This window comes from Siniperca chuatsi, linkage group LG17 (assembly GCF_020085105.1).
Source record: "Siniperca chuatsi isolate FFG_IHB_CAS linkage group LG17, ASM2008510v1, whole genome shotgun sequence".
NCBI classification, from domain to species: domain Eukaryota; kingdom Metazoa; phylum Chordata; class Actinopteri; order Centrarchiformes; family Sinipercidae; genus Siniperca; species Siniperca chuatsi.
Window position 1 is genome coordinate 9,848,038 of NC_058058.1, and position 20,224 is coordinate 9,868,261.

At 37.9% G+C, this 20,224-nt stretch overlaps 1 protein-coding gene across 1 annotated transcript; it reads left to right on the top strand.

The window, feature by feature from the left end:
* Positions 1 to 520: 520 nt before the first annotated feature.
* Positions 521 to 20,082, top strand: cdcp1b (CUB domain containing protein 1b). The gene is made up of 13 exons (XM_044171525.1): positions 521 to 847; positions 3,958 to 4,182; positions 4,866 to 5,201; positions 5,985 to 6,200; positions 6,911 to 7,261; positions 8,692 to 8,907; positions 9,701 to 10,057; positions 11,086 to 11,445; positions 12,542 to 12,739; positions 13,455 to 13,811; positions 16,278 to 16,634; positions 16,744 to 16,825; positions 18,318 to 20,082. Exons 1-13 carry the CDS (start codon positions 784 to 786, stop codon positions 18,820 to 18,822), a joined length of 3,624 nt encoding a protein of 1,207 aa, XP_044027460.1. The 5' UTR covers positions 521 to 783; the 3' UTR covers positions 18,823 to 20,082.
* Positions 20,083 to 20,224: the final 142 nt, after the last annotated feature.

Below are 20,224 nucleotides of genomic sequence, written 5' to 3' on the forward strand. Positions count from 1 at the left end.
GTATGTTTCTGTGCAGGAATGTCTGCGTCATTGGAGGCATGTGGAGGCAGGAGGGAGCCTCTGCAACATGGGAGTGTTATTCACAGTAAACACCTACTGTCAGACACCAGAAACAGTTAATCATATTTGCATCATCATTTCACTGTGGAAAACAATGCAGCTGCCCAAGCACATTTAAACTGTTACCAGAAATATTCCTTTAGGGACGGAATTTAACATTCTTCCTTCCTGCTGTTTATATTATTCCCTTTGCAATTTTATTAAGGGACAAAATCTTATATTTGTCAAAGTTTGTTGGTGGCATATAACACTATTCATTTGGGGTATTCAAACATAAAGTAACCTTTACTTTGAGCTCTGTTTCCACACCCTTACTCTGCCTCATTTTGGGGAGACACGATGCCAACAATCCTTGGCATGTTTGGCTGTTTATAAATAGGGCACCCATTGTGCCACACAGTGAGGGAAGTCACACAAGAACTCGTGTCTTATCATAAGTCTAAACTGTATGTATCAGCTCTGCAGTGGCTCGGCTCAATGGTACAACGGCAGGGCTCCTCCTCAACCGTCAAGTTTGGGCAGGTAACTCACCTGTGGTCCACGCCCTCCGCTGCGCAGGTAATGCTGAGCAGGAAGTGACTGTCAACGCCGTCGCTGTTGCTGTAAAGTGAATGAAAATGCCACTGCGTGTTTGCGAGAGAAACAACTCCTTTTAAATTATCCTCTTTTTTTGTAACTTTCTACATTTTTTAGAAACAGGAACATCCTCATTTTTTAGTGAACATGCGGCTGCGTGCGACCTGCGCGCTCCTGGGACTTTTGTTTTTGACGGTCTTCGATTCATCAGGTGGGATAATAATCTCTCTTAGCAAGAAACATACATTCATGTATTGTTTGGTGACGCTTTACGTTTACTTGTTTCCCCCTTAATTGCTTTCAGCAGGCTACACTGTTTAAAAAGATGTGCTAAAACATCACGAAGCGTCCTGATATTAAATTCTTAAGTTCATAATACGTTCATGCCGTCTGTTGTGATTAAAAACGTGCTCAGGCGAAACCTAATGCAAAGATACAGGCCTGTAAAGCACTGTGGTTAAAGTGAGCTGTGTTTTAAGCTCTGTGTCAATGAATTGAGTGATAACTGAGGACATTAAGTCAACGTTGATAGACTTGACAGTGGAGAGGAAAGGCTGAAGCACATATTCAGAGTCCTGACTTCTAAACCTCCATTTTCAAAAAGTTTATCAGGCATTTATGGAGCTTCCTGGAGGCATGAATTCATCACAGCTTCATTAATGATTGACCAGCAATCTGTCACATGGAGCCCTCTAGCCAACATTTTATGTAAATGCTGCAATATTGCTCTGCATTGCATTGCTTTCAAGTCCATGCAAGTTCAAGTTTTTGAATTCCTGGTTTCTTGCTATGTGTGAACTTGTGCTACCCACACACAGGCTTTTAAAAACATTATATTAAGTGTTTTCCTTCAAATCGTTGCATCACTGCAGCAAGAAAACTGCCACCAGGGTTAATATAAATTGTAATGAAGTTAGGATTAATTCATATGCTTTGGGAGTGCCCTTTAGTTCAGACTTATTGGAGGAAGGTTACATAAATGTATTTGGGATTTTTCAAGTTATATTTTTGATTTAAATCCTAGACTGTATATACTAGGAGGGACTGTAGAGCTTCATGTATGATCCACCTAAGCGTAATGGTGTGAAGGCAGGTTTTGTTAAGCAGCTGGAAGAGAGGAGAACCAATCAATAGAATATAAATCATAAAAAATTATATTATAAGTTAGCTTTACATTTCTCTAAAACACAAGTTTATTCCTAATAGTGTTCCAATAGAAATAGCAAATATGAAATATAGCCCGGCCGATTCTGGGTTTTTGAGGCCAATAACGATATCAATGTTTGGGAGTTTAAAAAAATCCAATAACAATATATCGACTGATGTAAAAATAAAATAAAAAAATTTAAAAATAAATAATAAATAAAAATTTAACATAAACACATAACATGCACAAGCAATCTTGATACAGATCCATTAGATTTGTTACATTTTAAAATTGTGACCAAGATACGTACTAAGCTGCACATTTTACAGTTGAAAAATCAACTTGTCAGTACTCTCTCGTTGACAAACTATGGGGACACTTTTTCTAAATGACCTCAAACCTTGGTTTTGTACTGCAATTTCTTGTTATCGGTTGACATTTACAGACACCGATATATCTGCAAGAAGTTATTATCTGCCGTTGTGTCAGCCTAGTGAAGCTCTAGTATGAAAGTATTCTAATAGAAACGCTGTGCTTTAAGCCACTCAAGCTGCACTGGAACCACAGTTGGGGCCAAAACAGGGACAAATGTGAAACCAAAGCTGCAATGTAGCTTTCCAGCTGCTGATGTATAAAATTACAGATGAAACAGTAACAGTATCATCTGAAAAGGCTGCATATGCACAATTTCCCTAAAAGGAGAAGTTTGCATTTACCACATAAGAGTCAAATATCACAAACAGTAGTTATTTGTGCTTTTTTTAAACTGTTTCACCTTGAGTTCCTCTCTACTCAGCGCTCAGATGACTCACGATAATGAGAAGTAAATGAATTTGCTTTGGTCTGTCACTACACAACATGGAGATGGGTGTGCCTGGGTGCCTGATACCACTCTGTTTGCTCAAGCATCAACAGCCAACTGTCTGACCATTTGTGTGGGTGTTTTATTCCTTAATACCTGTTACACAGGAGAGCTGGACAGTGTGAACAAACTAATGTCCACTCATCTAATTCATTCAGCCCCTTCAATGTTTGAATAGGGCTGCAACTAACAGTTATTTTCACTTTTGATTAATCTGCTGATAATTTGTTCAATTAATCGTTTTGTCTGCAAAATCTCAGAAAATTGGGAAAAATGCCCATCAGAGTTTTCCAGAGCCCAAGTTGACTTCTAGTTATGTCTGACCAATAGTCCAAAACCCAAATATATTCAGTTTACAATCATATTAGCAGAAAATCCTCATTTTCAAGAACCTGAAACCAGAAAATATTTGGCATTTTTGTTTGAACAAGGCTAAGAGTCTACGGCCATGCTAGCAGCTCTGTGTGTAGGAACAGCAGTGCTTTGAGCTAAATGCTAATATGCTCACAAAGACAATGCTAACATGCTGATGCTAAACAGGTATAATGTTTGTTATAATTTAGATTAGCGTGTTAACATGCTAACATTTGCACAAAGTACAGCAGACGCTGACAGCAATGTCATTAGTTTTGTAGATTTTGACCTGATGGTGGCGCTAGAAGAAAACTCACCAGAGTCAGTAGGATTCATCCTCTGGGAACCATGAATGTCTGGACTAAATTTCTTGGGGTTCTTTTTAAAGTTATTCTTTGGGGCATTCTTTGCTTTTTTATTTGATAGTGGCAGCTGAAGAGAGACAGGAAATGTGGGAGGGAGGGTGACATGCAGAAATGGCCGCGGGTCAGATTCAAACCCGGTCGCTGCGGTAAGCACTCAGCCTTGTACATGGGGCTACTGGGCGGCCCTGTACTAAATTTCTTGGCGATCTATCCATTAGTTGTTGAGAAATTTCAGTCTGGATGAAAGTGGTCGACTGACCGACCGACATTGCCATCCCTAGAGCCATGCTGCTAGCATAGCTTAAAATGATTAATCGGTTATATCAAAGTAGTTGCAGATAAATTTTCTGTTGCTCGACTTATTGATTAATCAGCAAATTTTTCCGCTCTATTGTTGAAAATCATACAGCTGATGTTGTTTGTGCAATAGCCAAAGACTCAAGTCCAAATATGGGAATGTGCTTCAGCTTGCTCTCAAGCAGCTGATGTGCAGTTGAAACAGGACAAAACAGGCAATAAATCACATCTTTAGATCACAGTTTACAACATCTTTAGGCTATTTTCAGCTAACTCCCTCTGATCTGTTCCCTCAGAATGCCTACAGACGGTTGTCCGACCAGACAAAGGCTCGACAGTGACGGTGTCCACCGAGCTGCCTTTGGATCAATGTACTGTGTGTATAGTCAGCGGGGTGAATAACAACCAGACTTCCTGCCACCCCACTCTGTCTCTGGTACCTGAGGAGGAGGTCACACTGCTGTTCAACTGCACCCAGCCCATTGAGCAGGCGTATACTGTGACGATTACTCGGACCATTGGTGAGTTTACAGATGGTCTGATGAAGCATACAGTTAACTAGTCGATGGCTTGGCTTTACAGGTCTGGTTATTTGTATTTTCAAATATACTCAGGACAAAAAAATAAAATAAAATAAATAAAGTTCTTCACAATGCCTCACAGTGCTGGAACCTTAATGTTCAACAGTACCAACTCCTCTTTTCAGTTCAAGTGCTGCAAACTGGCATAATTTAAAGTTTTTCATAGGTTGTAGTGTAGGTTGTATAGTTTACTCTGAAAACGTCTGCAAAAAAAGATGGATTTTTTTTAAGGGCCGAGAACAAAGCTAAAAGAGAGTGAATACTGGACTTACTTTCATCAGGTGACCAGAAACACGATTCCAAATGAATGATGATGATGTTTTCCGTAATATGCTCGCCATATAAAAGGTGATATGTTAATATTGTGTTCGCAACTTGTTTCCACTAGCCCCAAGTGGCCAAAAAAGTTATTGCAGGTTTAAACATCTTTTATCATGTATGTAATCAAATAATTTGATTAATTGGGTTTTAATTTTTTATCCCGTAGGTTGTTGTGGTTCTACAATTCATTTAAATCCTATGACTTTTAATATAAAATCTGTTCAATTGAGAGTCCTGCATATGCACCTTGCACGAGAGCTGAATTCTCAAACCAATCTGTACATCTATGCTTTTTAATCCAGAGTGCACTATGGACACCTGCAGCCCTACAACAGTAGAAACTCAACCCTCCATCCTCACACAGTTCACCAGAACCTTCACCTGGGAGCTGAAGGCACCTGAGAAGATAATTGTGAGCCTGGACATCCTTGGAGATGGACTGATGGAGACGTCACAACAATGCACTAATGGGTTTCAGTATTCGGTGGCCACATCCAAAACAAATGGCCGGACTCAGTATTGTCAAGGTGGTTCTGTGACTCGTCTAGACCTGCCAAACCAAGCTGTTGTGTCTCTGCAAGTCAAACCAAAGACTCTGGTCAAATCTGTGTTGTTCCAGGCCTCCGCTGGACCATTAAGTAAGAAAAAATTACTGAATACAAACTCGTTTAAGAAAGCGTGTAGTAACACTGTTGATCTTAGTTGGAGCTGCAACAGCTGTTCTTAAGTTCAAACTTAGCGTACTTATAATGTAAGTGTTTACTAGGTGGATATTTACCGCTAAATATCACTAAATTAAAAATTGCACCACACGAACTAGTTCCTACATAGAGATTAGTTGTTACTGAATATTTACACCCAGTGACTGCAAAGTGTAACTGTTGCAGCTGACTGAGCCAACTGACAGCTAATGTTAGCTTGCTAATGTATTATCCAAGTAAAAGAAGTTATGGACTGTGGCTGACATATGTGACCTGACATTTGATTGAAATGCTGTTTAATAATAATGTAAACTTGATTCTGAAGTACATTTCACAAAAATAACTACAAAATGTTACGCTAATAAATGGCTAAATGACCAAGTAACGTCAGTTAGACTGGGTTCTCCATGTATCAATTTATAAATAAAGCAAAGTCATACCTACACTTACAAATTATTGGCAGTTAAGTTTGATATATGGTTTGGCCCCTGAAACTGACATTTTTGGCAGTAATGCTACAGCTTGTGATGCTACAGTGACTTCCTGTTTAATTAAATTAAATTAAATTTTTCCTGTTTTAATGATGCAACACGATTTCACTTGTTTCAAATTAGTAAGACTAGGAAGGACTTTACACAGAAACTTAGTGATTGATTTACAAATAGCTGGTGCAACCCAATCCTGGTGACTTTCTCACTCTCTCCTTTTTACCCCCTTTAGAGGGCCGAACAATGGTTTTAACTGTTGATTCCAGCACGACTGTGGTAGTTACCCGGGATCCTGGGGAACCAGGATGTGAAGTGTGCTCTGTTGATGGCTCCACTCCCAACTGTAGCCCTACAGAAAAGACCCTGACGAACGTTGAAAAACTCTCACTGGAGTTCAGCTGCCCAAAACCTCAGGATATGTACAGTGTAAAGATGAAGAAGAAAATAGGTAAGAACTGTAGAGGCTACATGTCAAAATTTACTTCAATTACTGTCAGAATTCGAGATTGATAATTTGGGATTAACTATACATTAAATTCTCAAGTATGGAAGACAAAAAATTACTCATTCATCAATTTAAAAAAATATATAAATATTTAAATGCTGAACTAAAGACAGGAATAAACAGATAAATATTTTAATTAATAAATTAAATATAAAATGAATAAATAGAAGCTGTAATAGTTAAATACAAAATTAAATGAAGTAATAAATAAATGTTTAATTACTTTTTAAAATGAATAAATGTCTAATTCATTTATTCATTTCTACAATCTACTTATACAGTCTCTATATCTGTATTTCTTAATTTCTACTTTTATTTCTGTATTTTCTTCTCAGAAATACAGAAATAAGTTAAAAAAAACAAAGAGAAAGAAATGTAGAATTATATAAATAAATAAAACCTAATATAGAAATAATCAAATTAAGATTGATAGAAATGTTATTTTAGTTGTTTATTTATATCTTTATTTAATTACTTCAGCAGTTATTTATATTGTACTTATTTATTTATTTATTTATAGATGATCAAGTCATGTTTCGTCCTTCATAGTCATGATACTGGAAGTCTAGGCTCGTTGTCTTTCTGTGGTTAAAAAAAAGAAAAGATGCCCATTAACTGTATAAAATTCAAATATTTTTCATTTTGTTATCCAGAATGCACCAAGAGCTCCTGCGCCCCTGCTGCAGGAGAAGTTGATCCCAACCTCTTCAAGGACTTTAAAAGATCCTTGACATGGGACATTAGTGTACCAGAGAGGACTGTATTAACTCTGGACTTCCCTGGTGATGGATTAAAGGAGATGTCTGGAGCAGAAAATTGCCAAGATGGCTATCAGTTCTCAGTGAGTACAACTAAAAGTGATGGAAAGATCGAAACTAACAGCTACTGCAAGAGTGGCAAGGTGTCTCATCTGGATCTGCTTGGAGCGACGACTGTGACTGTTGAAGTGCCCAAAGAAGGAGAACTGGACTCAACAGCATTCACTGTCAAAGCAGCACCAAGAGGCAAGTGTCTGTAAAATTATTATTAAAAAATTATTTACAGAACAACGCATCAAAGACATATTCCTAAAAACTGATGCTACGTCCTTTTAAAAAACACAAAGGTGCTTCATTAAAATATACCTGACATAATAATTTTTCATAATAGTGTAAATCTCTTTCTATGGGCACAGTTGGGTGACCAAAGCTTAAATTTAAATACTTTGCCAGAGTTTGTTTTCAGTTTTATTTGACAGGGACAATGCTCATTAATTAACAGAAGAAAAAGAGCTGTAAATGAGCTAGAGCTAGCATAGAAAGCTAACTTTCATCTGTTGTCCCTGGCCAAGTGATAAAAAAGGCAACCTAAAAATAAAATACAATGACATATCTTATAAAATTCATGTACATAACATAATGCATATGCACAAAACAGTGCAGAAGGTATTTTAGGATGTGTAATTACAGCTGATTCAAGAACAAAATGAAGAACCATGCTAGCTCTATGAGACTGTACTCAGCACTGAGCTAAATGCTAACTTCAGCATGGTAACATGCTCACAATGACAATGTTAGCATGCTAATGTTTGGTAGGTATAATGTTTACCATGCACACTATCTTGTATATAGTTTAATGTGTTAGCACGCTAACATTTGCTGATAAGCACTTAACTAAAAAAAGTATAGCTGAGGATGGATGGGAATGTCATGATGATGGCACTAGATGGAAAGTTAAGGGATCACCAAAGTTATTAAAATGTATCCTGAGATGGACATGAATGTCTGCACCAAATTTCATGACAATCCATTCAACAGTTGTTGAAGATTTTTAACTAAAGTAAACCTAAGTTAAACCTGAACTCCAGTAGGGTCTGTATGTGCACCCGACCTAATGATGATGCATTGTGGGATAGGGCTGGGATGATTCATCGACGTAATCCACATCATCGATGACGGAAATACGTCAATTTGCATATCGTGCGTTGGCGCGTCGCAATGAAATATGGCTGCACCCCGTCAAAGCATGGATTCCCCCGGAGAACAAGCTGCAGCATTAAAACCTCGCCCACAATCTCCCCTCGCTCTACGGTCTACTGACAGTCACACATGCTCAGCAGAGAAACACACACAGAGACAGTCTCCTACTTAATAATTTCTTAATAAAAGCTTGTAAGTGCACATGTTGGTACCGATGTCATTCAGTGCCACGTTGGTTTCAATCGATTCGATAGGCATGTCACTTAAACAAAACGATTCATTCAGTTACTGTGACATATACTGTATACATTAAACTGACGTATACCTTTTTAAAATAATATTTAATATTTTAACTTATTGTTAATATGAACTGTAACAGAATCTCTCTTTAAACATCTTATTTGAGGAGTCATTGTGCTGAGAAGTCTTTGCTCTTTGTTTTGATCAATATCTTATTGTACTGCCTTTCTCTTTAGGTGGCAGAATATTGGCCGTGACCCCTGACCCTAAAACCATCATCATCATCAGCAGGGTGACCAGTGAGCCAGAGTGCAGTGTGTGCATGAACAAGGCACCCAAACAGATATGCAACCCGAAAAGTCTTAGACTGACAGATCCTCGCAACACCACAATAGAGTTTACCTGTCCTCGACCGCAGGATGTCTTCAGTGTGGAGATCAACAGAGAAATTGGTATGAGGATCTAAACATAGGATATTGATATTTTTAATAAATATTTCTCTTCAGGTTTCTCACCTGTGCTCTGATGACCGTAAAAGTCTTTTCTTAAAAGGCTCCTAAGCCACCTTGAAAGACGTATTTCGTCTGTAATGTACCGTAGTAGTTCTCAGCTCTCGTACAAACAGCTGAGAACTACAGTGGAATGAATCTGACAATGTGTTAGGGTGGCTTTCACACAAGCAAGGCTAGCAAGATTCAGGTAATCAAGATTTTATTCAAAAAGAAAAACAACATGTAAACACATTTTTTGACGAGGAGGAAACAAAAAACTGGTTAAATACTAAATATATCTTTTTAGTAGAAAATCTCTGGAGTTAGGGCAAACTTGAACTTGCATTTTTACTCCTGTTTGAGTGAAAAACAACATGCACGTCATGTTCTTGACATTATAATAATTTCCTTTCTTATTTCACTAAAGTAACACTCAACTTGTGGTGTTTTGTTACTAATTTCACCAGTATTGTTAATGAACGATAAAAAAATGTAAGCATGACAGTCATTTCCATTTCCTGTATGATTTGCTCTTTCCAAGACCATTTAAAGAAAACACTCCCACATCGACGCACTCACTGGCTAGATTTTATATCTGATAATCACCAAAATGATTTCCTTATAAAAGCTTACAGAAAAATGTATCTTAATTCTTTCGACTTGTTTTTCATGTTTTAACAATGCAGTTGTTTGAATCCTTGTCAACACAAAACTAAATCACCATTGCTTTTATGCTCTTCTCTACATATTTCAGACTGCAAAGAGACCTCCTGTTCAGGTGACATTGTTCAGGCCGAGTCCTCACTGTTCCCAGACTTCAACCGGACCTTCACCTGGGATCTGAAAGTTGTCTCCACTCGGGCCTTCCAACTGGACTTCCCAGAACTGGGAATGCGACAGATTTCCAACGAGGAGACCTGTCCAGATGAGCACACATACTCTCTTGTTACCTATCTGCGCACGGGGCCAGCAACCATTGGTACCTTTTGCAAAGGAGGAACTGTGGTCACCATCCTGGCTCGCTACAAGGGCCGTATGTCTCTAAAGGTGCCTGGGGACCGGAAGCTGGATCCTGTTGATTTCAAACTCAATGTTGGGCCAGAGACCAGCAGTAAGTTAGTAATTTAGTTTTTATTTCCGTGTCATGCCAAACATTTGATTAGAAGACACCACTACATATAAAACATCATACAGAAAGTAACGAGATATCTTCAGCTAACACATAGACAAAGCCAAAAGAAAAACATCATTCATAGAAAGTGAAACCGGAACTTCCTGGTTCTTGTCCAGAAGTAAGAAAACCTCATTGAAAATCCCTTCGACATTTGTAACAACGCTAATAACAAAAAAAAATCCAGCCTCAGAACATAGCCTTTCTCAGCAGTCGTGTGTTTCACTCAATATGTTTAGATAAGTACGGTATTTAAAAAAATAACAACAATCTAATATCGTCGTTTATTCAATATTTCTGTCTTTAGTGGCCTGTAACAAACTTTAACAATTTCGGGCTAAATGTCACGGCTCGACAGAAGAGGCGAATCCATTAGTGAGTCGAGGGGTCGCGGTTAGTTCAGACATGTCTGTAATAACAGCAGGACAGCACCCATTGGGCCATCCCCCCTGTTAAAAATTAACAAATCGCCTCCTGGCTGTAGTGGATGCTGATTTGTCTTAGGTGGCTTCTAGGAAAAAGGACAAAAAAACTAAATTAACTCGTTTTCTGTTATTAAGATTGCACATTGCACAAATGCCCCAGACTGACATACCCTCCAGTTTCTACACTGAGTGGTAAAATCCAGATCTCAACTAGGCACATAAGGATCTTCTTCTTAGATAAATTGTAAACAACATTCACAACAAATTCTCTAACATATTCATATCGTTTCATCCTAAATGTACACAGTTTTGGTTTCTCAGTTTCTCTTTAACAAATATTGATCTTTTTATTGCAAAAAAAAAAACCTCACCAAAACTAGTTGTAAGTAAATTTTCAATCATCATCAGATATAAAAGGATAATTGATTCAGGCTCAAAATGATTACCTCTAACTGCATTTAAAAGCTTTTTTTTTTTAAAGGGATACAGATGACTTCCTTTGCATGTTTCAAACCACAATATTCTCTCTGTGTTTCTCTCCAGTGGTCGCCATAGTGAAAGTCAACCTACCACGAGGTGTATCAGACACAGGCTTCATCACAGCCAGCTATCCCAGAGAGTTCCCTGATAACCAGCAGATACAGTGGGACTTCACGGTGCCCGGCATGCACAACTACACGATGCATTTCCGTGATCACACGGCTCCAGAATGCCTCGAAGGTGAAGTGGAGGTGGAGTACCACAGAGAGGGCAAGAAGGTGACCAAACTGACTCTGGTGGATCCTCAGCCGGCGCATCAGCAGGGCAACTTCAACATGGTGCTGAAGAATTGTGAAACCAACAGGACACTACAAGGACTCACCTTGAACTACAAAGTCTCTGTAATGAGGAGCGGTCATCCAGGTACAGTATTAAAACATGACGAGCTGGGAGCCGTGGTGGGATGGCTGATCCCAGTTCTGTCGAAACTTCAGATTTGATTCTTGTCCTAAAGGTCACTTTTTCCATGTTCCCCTACCTTTGTTATCCTGAACAGATCCAAGCGGGCTAATTTTAGTTTTATTGATACATATAATAAATTAGTAGCTAATAATAGTTAATAATAATAATAATAATAATAATTATAATAATAATTATAGTAGCTAATAAATTCGTAAGCTTGTTAAGAAATGTATTAAAATGTAGAAGTTGTGAGAGTCTTTGCCCCAGTTTGTACCTCTCATGTCTCACATCACATTCGAGTCACAGAGCTAAGCAAATTCTGTCTGTTGCATGATAAAAAAGATTTTTAACCCGTTTCCCAAGTTGTTTCCTAATCCAAACAAACATGGCAGTTGGAATGACACGTCCTTGCTACGTGAACCAAAATAAAAACAATGATCAGTTATATTAGTGTATATTGATGTTACTTTTCAATATTTCAAAATGTATTTTAAAAATTTGCTTGTATTTTACAAAAACGTGTCATTTTCTGTTGATCTTGATTGGGAAATACAGTCACAGGTTGAGAAACTGTTTTTTTTTTTTTTTTAAAGTAGCATACAGAATATTTTTTTCATCCAGATGGTTAGAAAAGTCTGAAGATTTGAGGAAGTTTTGTTTAATGACTTTCTGGGTTTTTCAAAGATCATCTTTTTTTGCAAAATCGAATGCTTGGCTCTGTGACTTGAATGTGATGGTAATACATGAGGCACAAAGTGGGGTTATGTGTGTCCAAACATACATGACTTTACGCATAAAAAGCCATAATTTTGGACTTTTAGATCAAAACTTAGCTCAAATCAGATTTTTTGCTTGTCCATCAGCCTGTGATGTTTGTATACAAAATTATAATGGATTACTACTGAATATTTTATATGCAGAATCTAGACAAAAAGAAATAACGTAGTTTTGTTTTAACAGAATTTCTGATAAACTATTGTCACAATAAAAGCTGAGATGAAGCCTTCCTTTTGATCACTGATCAATATTGTCTTTCTATGTTGTATTTCCCTCTTAGTTCTGTGTACAGTGGATCTAACCAAACACCAAGGGGTGTCCCTGCAGATAGAGAAAGTGGGTTCTGATCCCCTTTGTGAGATGAGCATTGGCTCTAAGGTTGAAGAGAAGATAAACGTGGCTGCAGGCACTAAGGCCGAGCTCTCCTTCCTCGACTGTCCGAATGAAGATGTGCGTCTGACCGCCAGTGAAGTTATTGGTAAGATGTTTTTATTTTGCATGTTCATGAATAGCTAAAATGATTGTAGCTTTTTTGAGGTCGATGTCTATCACAGTTCCCAGGTTAAAGAAAAATTCAGGTCAGTATAAAGTATATTTATGTCTTAAAGCAATAGTTCAAAATTTTGGGATATTCGCTTTATTGCTGAGAGTTAGATGAGAAGATTGATACCACTCATGACCACAGCACCTACCAGCACCTCTTAAGATCTCTAATTAACACGTTATATCTCAAATTAATTTCTTCGCCAACCAGCAGAGACTCCAGGAAGTAACTGCGCCTGGCCAAGAAATAGTCTGGCACTTAACCCCCATTTAAACCACAATGGATCTTTTTTACACTTTGGTTTTTGTAAGGATTAAACTAAGAAGATATAACATGTTCATTGTTGAGCTTTAGCGGTGTTGGTAGGCAGATTTTGTTGCTTTAAAAAGAGCCAGGCTAGTTGTTTCCCCCTATTTCCAGTTGTTATGCTAAGCTAACCAGCTACTGGCTGTAGCTAAATTTTTATTACAGATATGAGAGTAGTATTGATCTTCTCATCTAACTCTCATTGAATAAGCGAATAAGCATATTTCAAAAATGTCAAACTTTTCCCTTAAACTTTTTGTCAGAAAGTATATCTTTGTATTTGTTACTCGGGCTGTTGGGAAGTTAATATTCTCAGTCTCATTTTGTGCCTTTTTAATAACAGGGTGCCAAAATGTGGTGTTGTGCTCTACGACTCTCCTCACTGTGCCCATACTGGATTCCTGTCTACCGATGCCTCTCCACCGCTTCACCTGGTACCTCAACATCCCCGAGGACAGCGCAGTGGATCTGGCTTCGCCCACAGGGAGTCTCCGACAGTCCCTGCCAGGCCAGGAGTGTAATCAATCGGATTCCCTGCATGTGGCAGAGGGAGATGGGTTTTCTGTTGGAGATTTCTGCTTCAATGGAGTCATCCAGAAAGTTCAGGTGCATGCAAACGTCTCCATCACAGCCACAGCCCGGGACTTCAGCAAGACCAGGGGGCCTTTTCTCAATGTCAGCTTCACTCAAGAGATCCCAGGTAGGACATGAATATACTGCAGGCTGCAGCTAAGTATTAATTTAATTTTTACACTCCAGAGCACCATCTTCATTTTAACAGTTTTGTCTGACCAACAGTTCCAAACCCAAAGATATTCAGTTTATTATCATATATGTTTATATGTAAAAGACAAGCATCAAATTTTTCTGAGAATTTTTGGCATTTTTGATTGAAAAATTACTGAATTGTTTAATTTTCTGACTAATAGATTAATCAACCAATGGTTTTAGCTCTATTATATTTTCCTTTTATTTATGGTTTTAATCAACATTAGAGAGATCTGACACAGATTTTAACAACATGTCCTCATATATAAACGACAGAATAGGGCGATTGCCATCCCCAAAATGACCGGTGGAGAGTACTAGTGACAGGCAAGTACGGAACGTAAGTCATCTGAACACATGGTTAACGTTGTGAAATGGTAGCAGTTTGGTTAGGTTTAGGCAGCAAAACTACTTGGTTAGGTGTAGAAAAAGATCATGGTTTGGGTTAAAATAAATGTTACATGTGACTTATGTAACATAACTTAAGTAACTTAAAATTTTAAATAAGTCAATGTTGACTTTTTTGGGTTCACAATAAACATAAATATGGGTCATAATAAGCTGCTTGCACACTCGACCTATACGCCCGTTTTTCAGGGTGAGCTAGAGTGGACAGATAGCATGGCAGCCACCCACACATGACTTGGGGGAAAATTGTGGAGAGTAACTGAAGTTGAATAGACCTTTTTCACCTGTCAAACATAGGTGCATTGCATTGCAGTAATTACAGGAACAGAGCTAAAGAGTTAATGTCATTAGTAACATCTGTGCTTTCCTTGACAAGTCAAAATGTCTGCTGTGAAAAACGCCTGTGGATGGAATTCTTTTGGGGACATTAAAGAAAAAAGGTGCGCTGACGCTAACTGGAATATTAGATTAAGGTTGAAATTGTATCTGCGTCTAAAAGGGGGCATGGCAGATGAAGTTTGGGAACAACTGCTGTAACTATCCCTGTGGAAAACAGGGAAAACCGATTTTAGCCCGTTTGATGTCAAACAAAAAGGTTTTCTTTCCAGATTTACCTTTTTATTTCCAGTATGCGACAGTCACAGATAGAGAAATCCATTGTTGAAGCCAAGAGTTTCCTTAGAGCTGCAATAATGTGTATTTTATTATTAACAAGGGATCAGATGACTGAAAAAGGTCACTCATGGTGATGAACAAACAGAAAATCATCACCCTGCTCATACTCCTCTACAAAGCGTTTTAGTGTCTTTCAGCTCATTGTTTTGGTTTTACTGCCCGCAACTTTTACTGTTCTGGTTCAGTCTCACTGCTTTAACTGACAAACAGCTCTGATAAACCCACTGCACACTACCTGCCCAGCACCAAACGGCAGACATAGTGAACATAGTGGAGCATTTAGCAGCTAAAGAAACAGTTACTTCCCTTAATTAGTTCATTCAGACATGACAGAGCTAAAAAGAGAGTGACTATTGGACTTACATTCATCAGGTGGACACAAACACGGCTTTAAATCAAGGATAATGTCGCTCCATGTCTGCTGGATGTGTAAATAAGCAACTGTTTGCTAACATGTTTTATAAGGTGACAGTCAATGTTGTGTTTACAGCTTGTTCCGTTGCCCACAAGTAAACTTAATTGCTTTGATTAACTTTATTATTATCAGTTCTACTTGTTTATCTTCCCCTACACTTCACCACCAACTGAATGCAGCAAGGTTAGATGTGTTTTTGTTTTGAGTGTTTGTTGACAGAGTTTCTAATGTAGGAAATCAGTAACAGAAGTAGAAGCACTGTGGATGAGACAGATAAGGATGATTATATAGGCTGCTGCACCAAACATCCAGAATGATGATATTTGACACTGTAGAGCTGACATGATTAGTCGATCAGCAGAAAATTAAACCGCAACAATTTTAATTGTCCAATAACTGTTTTAAAATTTTAAACAGTTTAGTTTTAGCTCCTCAAATGTGAATATATGCTGTTTTTCTTGGTCTTCTATAATAGTAAATTCATTACTTTTGGGTTTTGGCCTGTTTGATAGATAAACAAGACATTTTGAAGACCTTGGGCTGTAGGAAATTGTAATGAACATTTTTCACTATTTTTTGACATTTTATAGACCAAACGATTAATTGATTAATTGAGACAATTGTCAGCACATTCATTGATAATGAAAATAATTGTTTGTTGCATCCCTACTAAAAGGATGTGTCTGCATTCTCCTAAAATGTGTCATGCTGCATGAATATGCTTGATTCCCCACTGTAATTATAGTAAAATAGAGCACATTCACTTTATTTTTAAATTCCACACAGGGGCACTATTGTACCACGAATGCTGGAGACACCTTTTAAATTTGTAGACTAGCAGAGATTATTCACCCACATGATACAGTACTGACACTCAGCATTATTTCCATCCCTTTTTAGAGACCATTATTTACAGAGTCAGTCCAGGGATGTCGTCTCCGACCCTGCTGGCTACCCCCAACTGGCCTCGGGGTATGAGGCCTTCCTCCACCGTATCCTGGATCGTCACTCTACCGAGTCAGTACCAGGCATACATGCAGTTTGTCAACGTCAGCCAGCCCAAATGCAATGAAGGGCACACCGCCATCAAGGTGAAGATGCTGGGGTACGAGGAGGAGCTCATGAGCCGCAGGGAGGACGAGGCGGCGGAGGACAAGCTGTTGGTACCACAGAGTTTCTATCTTAACATGGACAACTGTATACCAGAGGAGGGACACTTTGGTGCAGTGACCAAAATTGTTCTGCAGAAGAAGACCAGTAAGCGAGAAGGACTAATTTTGGCCTTTCGTGTATACAAAAAAAAATCTTTACATTAAATAACTAAAGTAAAGGACTTAATTCTACTCTCTCCTTTTTGCCCCTACAGATCTCTTGGCCATCCTCCTCGGGATAGCAGGAGCTCTTTTGCTTTTGCTCATAGTGTTGGCTGTTTCATGCATCATCATAAAGTGAGTACACATGTAGCAAAACTTTAACATCTGGGCCAGCATTTATCAAACCGTTAAATGTGAGATTATGAACTTAAGTGAAATGAAAAAGTAACAATCCTTCACTTTTACTCCTACTTGCAAACTTAAAAATAAAAACTATTTAATCAAATTCGGAGGTCTCTTTAGTTGGTTAAGATGCTAAATGGCTACAGTTCAGAGACAGAGGAGAGCACACCTTCTGAGGGAAAATATCATTGGTCATGTTGAATAATATGTTATCTGAAGTAATATGAATAATTCAGAATAGAGTAGTTTTAGCCTACTATTTGCAGCTTCTGCTTTCTTGGAATCTGTTAACCCAAAACACGTTTGATAGGACGTTACGCTACTATGGCGAACAGCAAGAATAAAGCTGGCACTGATTTTGTTTGCAATCACTTGCCATGCATCTTGTCTGCGCTTGTCACTGTGGTACTAAATTCCTTCTTATTATCTGTTTTCTCTGACGCACCTCATCTGTCAGCGGCAGAATTTTCCTCCCTGCTCAAGTTTGGTTTTCTTTTTGTTTCCATTTTAGCCAGTTTCCAATAATTTCAGCCCTATTTATACATTTATTTACTACAAATAGGTTACATTTTTAATTGTTAATTTTGTATTTCCTGCTGGACATATTAAGAATTTTGCACAAATAAAACAAACTTTTAAAAAAAGTAAAAATCACATACAGTATGTTTTTACAGAATTACAATTACACAATTTTATTATTATTATTATTTTTTAAATATGGTTGATGTTGAGCAAAACCTTGTGTCTTATTGGCTATTCTTTTAAGTAAGTTGCTTGATAAATGCATTTTATTCTTTAAGCAAATAACTTTTTTACCTCTATGTTGGCTCTTAAGTGTGGAGTCCTGAAAGTGACAAAATGTTGTAAAAGATTATCAGACCAGTTAAAAATATAACTGAATACATAAAAAATAATAATAATAATAGTTAAATAATAGATAAATGATACAATGTTTGTCAAGACCAAAAAAAGAAAACCAAAGAGCTGAAGAATACAATTAGTTAAGTATAAATTTAAGACTAAAATAGTTAATTTTTTTTTAGTCTTCAATTTTTAAGTTTTAATTTATTTTATAAAATGATTTGAAAAACTAAACAAAACACTTTTTGCTTTTTTTTACTAACTGATTGGAGGTTAAAGGAAAAGTATAAAGCTTTATATTTCTTTTTACACTTATTATTTTATACCAACAATATTATTTATTGATGTATTGATGTTTAGTTATATTTTTCACACATATGAAAATGTTTTATTACATTTTGTCAGGTTTGAGACTCCATACTTAAGCGAAATTCTTAGACGTTTGATGAATATGGGCCTTGGTTTCTATGTGGGTTGGATAAAATATCGTGTTTTTGCATAAACTAGTGATATTTATTTGTCTATTTTCTGTAAGATCGGACCTTTCTTATCGTTTGTGGTTTGCCTTGATCTTTTCAAACAGGAAAAGGAAAAAAGACAGGATGAACAAGGAGTCATCCATCTACATCCACAAAGAGAACATCTTCCGCCCGGGTGATAGGCACTTCACCAAAACTCGGTCTGACAACGAATCCCACGTCTACGACTCCATAGACGACACGATGGTGTACGGCCACCTGCTGGGTGACTCCAGCTACGCCGACAGCATGCAGGACCACTTCAAAGGGATGCAGGTAGACTCTTATCAAACATTTACAGGTCCCACTGATAGAGAGTTGCCTGTAATCAAAGAACCGGACCACGAGCCCGAGATGGACCACTTCAAGACATTCCTGAACCCATCTGAAACTTTCATCCCATCCCGTCCACGCACTCCTATTGCCCGGGAGGACAGCCTCGGCTTCCAGGACCGCAGGATGGTGGACAATGAACTGTACACGTTCAAGAGCACAGGTGATATAAACACGATCCGGCTCTCTGGTGTTGACATGGAACCACAAACACCAGTAACAGAGGAATCCTTATAGTGTGTTGGGAGAGTAACTGCATGATGGACTGCTGTTACTAAATTCTCGTTAAAACACAGAGTATCTCTGGACTGTAATGATGGGAACTTCTGAGCCTCGACCACACTCATGGAATCTGAGTTTGATTCTGAAAATGATGTGTATGTCGTCTTTGTCAAAACTCAGACATTTCTAAAGCTTCAAGAGTAGAAGCTGTGATCCTCTACTTTAAAGGAAGTTTGGCATTTTGAGAGATACTCTTTCGCTTTCTTGCTGAGAACAGATCGATTCCATTGTCATGTCTGTCCAGTAAATATAAGGCTACAGCCAGAAGCTGGTTAGCATAGCATAAAGACTGGAAACGGGGAAAAAACTAGCCTGGCTGTGTTCAAAAGTAACAAAATCCACTTACCAACACCTCTTAAACTCACTAATTAACACGTTATATCTGTTTAATCTGTATAGTGACTTCCTGTAGTCTTGTCGTCACAGTGAGAGACTCTAGGAAGTCACTGCTTCCAACCAAGAAATAGTCCAGCACATAACCTTAACTTTGGTTTTTATATGGATTAAACAAATGGGATATAATGTATTAATTAGTGAGCTTAAGTGGTGTTGGTAGGTGGATTTTGTTACCTTTGGGCAGATGCAGGCTAGCTGTTTACCCGTTTCCAGTGTTTGTGCTAAGCTAAGCTAACAGCTGCTGGCTGTAGCTTACCGTACAAACATGAGAGTGATATCGATCTTCTCCTCTAACTCTCAGCAAGAAAGCAACAAAAATGTCAAACTATTCCTTTAATGTTTGATTTGTTTAGTTTTATTAAATCTAAATGGATTCAGGACCAGGGACTATGAAAAAATGTGCAAGTACCTCTGGTTCTTTTGTTTTATAAGTGTTTTTACCGTATATTGTTTACTTGTCTGTTTTTAAGAGATTTGGTTTTTCTTTACCTGTAAATACAATGTAGTTTTTTTGCAATAAATGCTAGGAATATGGTCTGGTGAGGAAACAGTTTACTTCTTAAGGTAATTACTGCCATCACACTTAATTTTCCTTCTTATGCTGAAAAAAAAATCACCTTTTTCATTCTGGATGGTGAAAACAACTTCAACCACAGGAACTCTGGCCATGAAAAACAGTGTGAAGGAGGGTGTGGCAGACTAAAGATTGTAGTAGTGTGTTTTACTGGAAACCAAAAATGCAGAAGCCAGGTTTACATAGAGCACCACATTTCTTGCAGATGCAGGTTTTAAATTTGAAATAAAGTCTGCATTTCTGTTTTTGTCTTTCAGTTTTGTGCCTTTTGACATTTTGGGAAACAACCACTCTCTTGCTGAGTTAGATGAGAAGATTGATAACAATCAACAGGAAAGCAATGAAAGCGTATCTCCCAAAACTTTTCCTTCAAGAAATTACAATAGA

Excerpts from the sequence above, each read along its gene's own strand:
- cdcp1b (XM_044171525.1), top strand. The coding sequence starts at position 784 with ATGCGGCTGCGTGCGACCTGCGCGCTCCTGGGACTTTTGTTTTTGACG. Across the intron at positions 5,202-5,984 it reads GGCCTCCGCTGGACCATTAA|AGGGCCGAACAATGGTTTTA; the intron begins GTAAGAAAAAAT and ends TACCCCCTTTAG. Across the intron at positions 10,058-11,085 it reads TGTTGGGCCAGAGACCAGCA|TGGTCGCCATAGTGAAAGTC; the intron begins GTAAGTTAGTAA and ends GTTTCTCTCCAG.